This window comes from Micropterus salmoides, unplaced genomic scaffold (assembly GCF_014851395.1).
Source record: "Micropterus salmoides isolate LMB-PRFRI ecotype aquatic unplaced genomic scaffold, ASM1485139v1 Ms_hic_scaffold_12, whole genome shotgun sequence".
Taxonomy (NCBI): domain Eukaryota; kingdom Metazoa; phylum Chordata; class Actinopteri; order Centrarchiformes; family Centrarchidae; genus Micropterus; species Micropterus salmoides.
Genome location: NW_024040263.1, coordinates 7,959,429 through 7,967,739, shown reverse-complemented (window position 1 = coordinate 7,967,739; position 8,311 = coordinate 7,959,429). Strand labels below are relative to the sequence as shown.

General features: G+C 40.5%; 1 protein-coding gene across 2 annotated transcripts; it reads left to right on the top strand.

Moving 5' to 3' along the window:
- Nucleotides 1–201: 201 nt before the first annotated feature.
- On the top strand, nucleotides 202–6,719 carry LOC119900001 (nephronectin). 2 transcript variants are annotated; one of them, XR_005443980.1, is made up of 7 exons: nucleotides 202–364; nucleotides 1,951–2,043; nucleotides 2,170–2,292; nucleotides 2,770–2,889; nucleotides 4,970–5,104; nucleotides 5,816–6,080; nucleotides 6,235–6,719. XR_005443980.1 is itself a non-coding variant. In XM_038714819.1 (6 exons), the coding sequence occupies exons 1-6, from the start codon at nucleotides 208–210 to the stop codon at nucleotides 6,022–6,024; spliced, it is 837 nt and encodes a 278-aa protein (XP_038570747.1). In that variant the 5' UTR covers nucleotides 202–207; the 3' UTR covers nucleotides 6,025–6,719. The 2 variants fall into 2 exon arrangements, 1 of the variants encoding a protein (XP_038570747.1); XM_038714819.1 differs by having other exon boundaries at nucleotides 5,816–6,719.
- Nucleotides 6,720–8,311: the final 1,592 nt, after the last annotated feature.

The window sequence follows — 8,311 nt, the reverse complement described above, 5'->3', positions numbered from 1 at the left end:
TTGGAAAAGTATTTTTAGTATTTGTGAAATTCAAAAATACAGTAGTTTACTTTGATACATGGTGTGGCTGCTGTAGTTTTGTAGTTTATTTTGATACACTTAAAATTAGGGTATTTGTTATCTTGTTTTAAAATACATTTTGATGTATTTTTGCCCATCCCTGTGTGTGGGTTCTGTGGTGAAACTGAAGCCCCTGAAGGCTTGGCGATGCTTAATGATCTGATAACCTTTTGTCCCAGCCTCCACAGGTCAGTGGAGGATGCGCTGGAGCACACTGGGGGTCACTTGCGGCCGGGACTCTGCAGCTATGGTCAGAATACTTCCTGTTGTTTGGGATGGAGGAATGTTAACAGCATTTGTCAGCGTAAGTCATTCTGCAATTCAGTGACAGCACAACTACAATGACACATTACCCACAGTTCACAAGTTATCAGTTCAGTATCTCACCAAAGCAACAAACACAAGGAAATAAGAGTGAGGGAGTTTTGATTCTTGCATTCCTGGTTTTTTAATTGCAATTTTCCTCATATCTGTTTTTTCTTCTATACATTTCTACATTAGGACCATTAGTGCTGGAAAGTAAATGTACTCAAATACTTCACTTAAGTACAGTTACTAGAGGTACTTGTGCTTTACTTGTATTATGTGTATTTCCTTTCTATGCTACTTTGCGCTTTTACACCAACACTCCACTACATTTATCTGATAGCTTTAGGTACTATTAACTTAAGATTTTATGTATGTGTAGTAAGACCATGTGATGTACGTAGTACAGTATGTGTAAAGTATAATAATATATTTGATATAACACAACCCAAAGTGTGTTTATTAAATTTATTCAACCAGCATATACTATCCATGTGTTAATTCACCAGTAAAAAAAAAATATATATATATATATAATGTAACACTCTGAAAAGGGCTGTTCTGCATAATGTGTACTTTCACTTTTAATACTCAAGTACATTGTGCTGATACTACTTTTTGTACATTTGCTTAAGTAAAACTATGAACGCAAGAGTTTTAAAGAGTATTTTTACATTTAAAGCAGCACAAATCAATATTTCAATACTGCCAATGCATCAAATGACTACATGTAATCAGAAAGTTGTTGCTTTTATTACCGAACACACGGAGAATCATCATCCAACTCTGTAGTTCCCTTCAGCTCTATAGAGCATTTTAGCATATTTTAGCTTATTGTTTAGATTTTATAGCCCACAACTTAACTGTTTGTTCACTGTCATCAGTATCGCTTCAACCAGGCTTCTGTTTTCAGTGAAAAAAACTCTCAAAACCAACTCTACACTACCAGTTCAACAGCAAACAACAGACTAATTTAGCAACTAGCTAGTGAACATAATGAAAAAACTGACACCTAAAGAGGTAGACAGGAGTTGGTGGAGAACCAATCGGGGTTAAAAGGTTAGTGAATATCGTACTTACATGGCCAGAGATACAACTCTACAAAAGTAACAAAAACCTACTGTACATAACCAGCCAAGGACCAAATGGCAGACAAGGTTAGGAACTACTGGTGAACATAGTGGAGCATTTAGTATCAGATAGCTACCATCAGTAGCTGGTGGAGACCAAAACATAGGTAGAAGGAGAGTTAATATTGGATTTCGATTTGCCTGGCGGCGCCATGAAACACAGCTCCAAATGAATGCTAATGTTGCTCCATGTTTGCTGTATGCATACATAGGCAACTGTTTGCTAACACCATATAATCATATCTTTATCACACTTTATAACATGATACATGTCAATGTTGTGTTGACATTGTCCTCAGGTGGACAAAAAATTAATTGGTGCTGCTTTATTTATTTATTAGTATACTTACACTATAATGATGGATCTTTTCATATACCAGTGGACAGACGTGAGTGATGTAATTAGTAATGATTAGTGATGATTGGTTTATATTGTGTTTATCATCCTCCACAGCGGTGTGCAAGAAACCATGTGTAAATGGAAAATGTGTGGGACCAGACAAGTGTTTATGCTCCACAGGGTTTAAAGGACCCCAGTGTGATGAAGGTATAATGTACAAAATCATTGTCTGTCTTATGTTTCTAATTTGTTAACCATTACCTGTGTTCTCCTGCATCATTTACCGCAAGGATTTCTATCTGCTGCTTGAATAATGTTTCATATTGACTCCAGATGTGAATGAGTGCGGTTTCCTGAAGAGACTGTGTTTCCAGCGCTGCATGAATACACACGGTAGCTATCGCTGTTACTGTGAACCTGGATACACACTGAGTGCTGATGGCTACACCTGCACCAGTGAGTAATTTCATGTTTAAACAGAATATTTAAAACTTACAGTCCAATATCTGAAACCCAAATGAAGAAAATGTGTAATCTCACAGATGAAATTTCTCATGTTGGATCAGTGTTCACCCAAAAGCCACCTGCCATCGTATTACCTTAATAAGTGGTTGACATTGGTACTAATTTACACACCATTTTAGGTTTACATAAATGTTCATGACATTCACTGTTTATATTATTGATAGTGATATCATAGCAAAGTTTAGTGGTGATATTGTATTTTACGGGTGAAAATATAAATGACAATGATAAGATACTGATTTTTTTTTTTTAAGTAGTGTTTGGTCACCATTTTTGTTTATGTATGAGTATGGTGTGGTAGTATGGCAATTTGTGTGTGTGTGTGTGTGTGTGTGTTCTCTCAGCGGTGATCCAGTGGCCCATTTCTCTGACCGATCCTCAGCCAGTGTTTCTCTGTCTGTCTTCCAGGAGGGGCCGCATGTTTCTCCCTGCGCTGCCAGTTTGGTTGCCAGATGGAGAGAGGGGGAGCGGTGCACTGCCTGTGTCCCCCCGGTCTCCACCTGGCCACTGACAACAAGACTTGTGAAGGTAATGCTTCTTCAGAAACACCCCTCAGCCTATCACTACGGTGAATTACAGTAGAAACATACCTTACTTGTTTAGGATTGGTGTTTTACTTTTCATGGTTTATCCTAGCCTGACAGTAATCCTGAAATGCCGTTTGTATTCAGTTCATTATTTAGTCATGACATCATTATTTAGTCTGACATCATGATCATGTTTGAGAGAGGTTGTTTTTCAGCCCTAACTAATCATAAGCTAGTGGTATATCTGTTGACATAGTTTTCTCCTTGTAGTGATGAACCTACAGTGAATTCTCACTCCTGAGCTCAAGGGGTATTTAACGTCTTTCAGATGATTGTTTTGGTTCACTCTCATCGCTCTTATTAACCCTGTTTTAGTAGTAAGCAGTAAGCTGTAAAACCCTTCCTACTAACTGTCCAGAACCAAACGGCCGGCAAACCAAACTTACGTTCATCACGTGGCCAGAAATATGACTCCAAATGAATGCTAATGTTGCTACATACCTGCGGATGAGTAAATAGTCAAAGTGTTTGCTAAAAATTGCACCATATGAACTTAAAAATATGTCATTGTTGTATTTACAGTGGTTACAAGTGGCCAGTATCAGTTAATGCAGGATAAACACTGAACCTCATTGTTTAATCATAAACTCTCCTCTGTGGCTACATAATGGTTCATGTCAAAAATTAAAGCACAGAGCTGTAAAGCAGCACACTGTGTTTGCTGTTGTTTTTAAATCGCTGTTGTAAAATACCCACCAGAGAAGGAACTTTTCACGGCAAGGGAACTATCATTGAAGAAATTTGTCCCTAAGATTCATCAAAATGCGGGTTAAGTTCCTCAGTTCCTAAAAAGGTTCCCTTGGGAAAGTTCCTGCAGACAAAATGGTGTTATAGGGAATCACAGCACCAGCATTCCTTACTCATTTACATATAGCTTTTTTGTGTGTTTGTGTGTTGTTGTTCCCACCATCATGCCTTGCAAGGTCTTTTCTATTTGGCTTTATTTGTAGAGCAGGTGATGCACACAGCTTCCTATGCACGTTGTGTTAACTACCTGCAGCGATCTTACCAGTGGCACCTCGCCACTGGGTCTGTCCACCCAATGTTAAAAAGCCTTTAATTACCTCATGTAAAGAAAAACACACCCTGGACTCTCTCCTCAGTGTCCAACCGTTTTATGACTTAAGTCCCCCTCGGTAAGTCAGCAGCAGACACCTCCTGTCCTGTAATGAAGCAAGCTTTCAACAGCCTCTCTCATGGCTGTTAAGACATTTTCACACTGTGGGAGAGATTTTGGTGGGAACAATTCAACGTCCAAGACGGGGAGAAATCATAGCTTTTGCCCCACCAATGCACAACTGTGTTAAAAGTAGTGTGGGACAAGTATAAGAGGTATTGTACATGGTGTAGCAAAGTTACATCAATAGTCAAACCTAAAAAAACTGCAGGTGTTTTTCTACGTTTAAGTAAGGATATTAAGGGATTAAGTAAGCAGCATACACTGAGTTGCTTTAATGTAGTTAGTAAACCTTTGGTATTTTCTGTCATATTTATTGACAGAGGTATGAAAAAAGATATCCTGATCTCAAATGACTATAGAATAAAGTAAAAAAAAAAGAAACATGTATCTGGCTGTTACTACAATAAACATGCAACTCAGTCCGTATTTACAGAAACATTTGGTGTCATTATTAGTAAATGTAACCCAGAAGACTCCATAAACGACTTCATTCTGCACTGCTGATGTGAAAGATTTGTGTCTTTAGGTCATTCCCTGTCTTTGAACAGCGGCGCACCTTTCAAAGAGTCAATACAAAGACTTGGTTGCCAGTTCAGGGTACTCATTTGTACCTCTCGTGTCTTTTTGAAGGCGATTATTGTTTTGAGCACAGACAAGACACATTTTAGCACCTTGTCCTTGAGTGGTTTGGTTGGTGTGTCTGCGTGTGTGTGTGTTTGTTTTGAAGAGTTGAGGAGGGGCCGGGCTGTGTGGACGAGAAGAACAAAAATCTGGACTGTTGTGCAATGAAATTAGCCAAATGTGTTGCTGGTGTCTGACACATGTTTGTGTTGTGTTGCAGATGTAAATGAGTGTCAGCGGGATGTTGATGTGTGTCACCCACGGCAGACCTGCAAGAACACTTTTGGCAGCTTTGTCTGTGTGTGCCAGGATGGTTTTGTGCTGGGGACACACCAGGGCTCGCTGCAATGTCGAGGTGTGGTCTCTATTTGTTACTAAACAAAGATAATAATGTAATGTGTTTTCGGAATGCTTAAATAACCAGTAGTTGTTAAGCAGATGGTCACATGTTTTCCATGAAATCTCTATAAATAGTGACATATGTGAGGCTGTGTGTTTATTTGCTTGGATGTTAAGGTATATCTGAGGGTTTTTTCTCGTAATTTGACAGTAGGGATGAACAGGAAACATGTGGAGGGAATAAAGGGGACATCATGCAACAGAAGTCCAATGCGTCTCAGACCACTAGGCCATCTTTCTAAGCCACATTCAGATCTGTTCCATGTCCAATCCTGTAAATGACTAAATGGATCACCACACAGCTCCACATGTTCTCCTCATCTGTGTTAATTGGCAAAGAGAGAGATCACGTGAAGATGTGCTTTGGCAGCAGAGGATCCATAGACCATGTTTATTTGATGAGCACTCGTAGCTCACCCACTCAGCTGTGGGCTCACCCACGAGCTGTTTTTGTTTTCGTCCATGTGATGAGCATTGCAAAATTATCTCTCGAGCAGGGTTGAAACAGACAGTTTCTCAAAATCCTTTGCTCCCTCTATACTGGTCTAATATGACTTGGCTACGAAGCGGCCTTGACTTGATAAGAAATGATTAAATAGCTGACAAGCATTCTACAAGCATTCGTCATGTATAAACATTTCAAATCTCCTTCGCCTCCTCTCCCCAGATAAGGATGAATGTTTAACCGGGTCTCACCGGTGCAGCCACTACGCTCAGTGTGTCAACACTGACGGTTCCTACACCTGTCAGTGTTTAGAGGACTACTTCGGCAACGGACGGACCTGCTTGCCCAGGAGAGCCCCACAGTCCAAGGCTGTCATGTACTTCAACTACAAACTCTCCAAAAGGACCAAGCCCATACAACCTTCATCTTAGAGCGTCTTCTTGCAACCTACATGGCTCAAACAAAAAGGGACATGCATCATTAGAGGGTAATTTAAGAGGTGTTCAGGTTAATAAAAAATGGTTTACAGAGGTTGTGGAAGTTTTCAAAACTCTCAGAACATGTTGCAATGTCAAGTATTTTATTGAGTAATAATAATTGTCAACTCATCTACAAACCTTGTTGTCTTCTTCTGTTTCAAGGCTGTTTTCTCTTTCTCGGCAGCAAGGCAAAAACTTGGAATACCCCCAGCACTATTCGTTGCCTGTCTGTTGAAGGAACCCTTCATTTAACAAATGCACAGCAACAGCACCACACTCTGTACTTTGCTTGTGCACTTCAGCCCAAATGGACTGTGATGACAGGAGGGTTTTCCTTGCGCTGGCATCACCAGTGTCACACAAACACCACCCCTGTTATTGCACGTGGGATCTATTTTGTCCAACAAAATGTAGCTCAAATTCGCAGCTATTGCTCACAAGTCATTGGTAATGTATTAAACATCCCATTAAGTTTAAGTTTTCATCCTGAAAAAAGGCAGTTTTGTGAAACTTCATCAGAATTTGTTAATAAAAGGCTGACCTCTGGTGGAATGATAAGGGAAGATATTATACGTCCACCACCTTCACAATAAACTGTAGCGAAACAAAATGCTGTGAAAGGATATTTGCTGTGATTTCTACCATATGACGTGTCTGTAAAGGGTTGTTATGATGCTTTTTTTCCCTAAATTTCTAATTAAAAACCTATTAAAAAATAAGACAAATTTAACACAGAGGAATTTGCTAACACACAGACTGATGTTCTCATACTTCATTGTTTATCTTCTGCCCTCTTCCTCTGTTATGCCACAGGGAATGTTTTCAGACCTTCTAAGTCACACGCAGGGCAGACTACCACACAGCAAGAGAGCATAGACAGGTCAGACCAACCAAATACCAAGAATCTTTGTCGGTCAGCAGCTGTCTGGAAACCTCTTCCTGCATTCAGAGAGCGCAAGAATGGAAATTGAAGTTTGTATTTGATGTTTACCTCAGTTCAATTTCACATTTCCTTCCGAACGATTAAGATCGTGATCCTTGGAGAAGGGGAATTGCTATGCTTGAAGATAATAACTGTAATGATAGGAGATGGTGGTAGGGGGCACTATGTGTTGTGTCAGGGCCTCACTTGTAGTGCTAGTGGCTTCGGAGCGCTGAGAGAGTCGGGCTTGCAGTGAGAACAAGCAGCTGCTGCTTGCTGAAGGGCCCTGCCACTGACCCTATTCATCCCAACAGCAGGTGTCACATCAAGTCCCCGCCTCACCCTCACGCACACGCATTCACACATGTGGTCCACACACGCACATACACACGCCAATGTGCAAAATCACAGACCCTCGTGCACGTTTACACACACACACGTGTGTGTGAGTGAGGGGGGACCTGGAACTACTTACAGAGAACAAAGAGGGAAATCAGGAAAAAATGCAGCCTCTTCGAATAAATCTCACCACAATGCTGAGAAAAATCCCCAACCTCACCCCCAGAAACGCAAGAAAAACCTTGTTTCTCTCTTTCAAAGCAGTCAAAAGTGTCTTACAAAAGCAGAAATAGAAAACATTTTACATAAAAGGATCCAGGCCCCTTTCTGAAAAGGACCTCACACCAAGTTGTGTGTAATTCCTACCAGAAACTGGTTTATTTACCAAAAAATAATAAGCTTTAATGCCAAAGCACTTAAGCCACAAATAAAGGACAACAAGTGGTGGGTACACTGAAGGGGGCTAGGGAGAAAAAGGAGGACGAGGCTGGGGTGGAAATTTCCCCTTTACTTGTGCTTGTTATTTTCTGGTTCTCTGTTTATACGACAAACTAGATTTCGCATGGAAGAGTAGCTACAGGAACAGTGGCTCTAGGGCTGTGCTGAATGGCCTCCGCAAAATAAAAAGAAAACAATAAACATGTCAGAGGAATTTGGACATCTGCAGTGACACAAGCTCTCACACTGAGGCCATGGCAATTTCACGAATCAAAGCTGCTGCTGCCTTGGCTTTCCTACATAAAGCAAAATCAACATTTATCCTGAGAAAGTGAGCAATGATGCTGACAAGTGCACAGAGCCAATGACAATACAATAGCAGAGATGCTAGGAACAACCGTGCCACCCACGTTGCTGAAAGACCATGCTTTCGAACACCATAACTGAACTGTAAAACCACTAAAACCCCTGCCTTGCCCATACTGTCCTTTTCACTTTAGCTTGAAATAAGCCAGTCTTTTCTCCTCGTGCTCCATCAGA

Excerpts from the sequence above, each read along its gene's own strand:
- LOC119900001 (XM_038714819.1), top strand. The coding sequence starts at position 208 with ATGCTTAATGATCTGATAACCTTTTGTCCCAGCCTCCACAGGTCAGTG. Across the intron at positions 2,044-2,169 it reads AGGACCCCAGTGTGATGAAG|ATGTGAATGAGTGCGGTTTC; the intron begins GTATAATGTACA and ends TATTGACTCCAG. Across the intron at positions 5,105-5,815 it reads GGGCTCGCTGCAATGTCGAG|ATAAGGATGAATGTTTAACC; the intron begins GTGTGGTCTCTA and ends TCCTCTCCCCAG.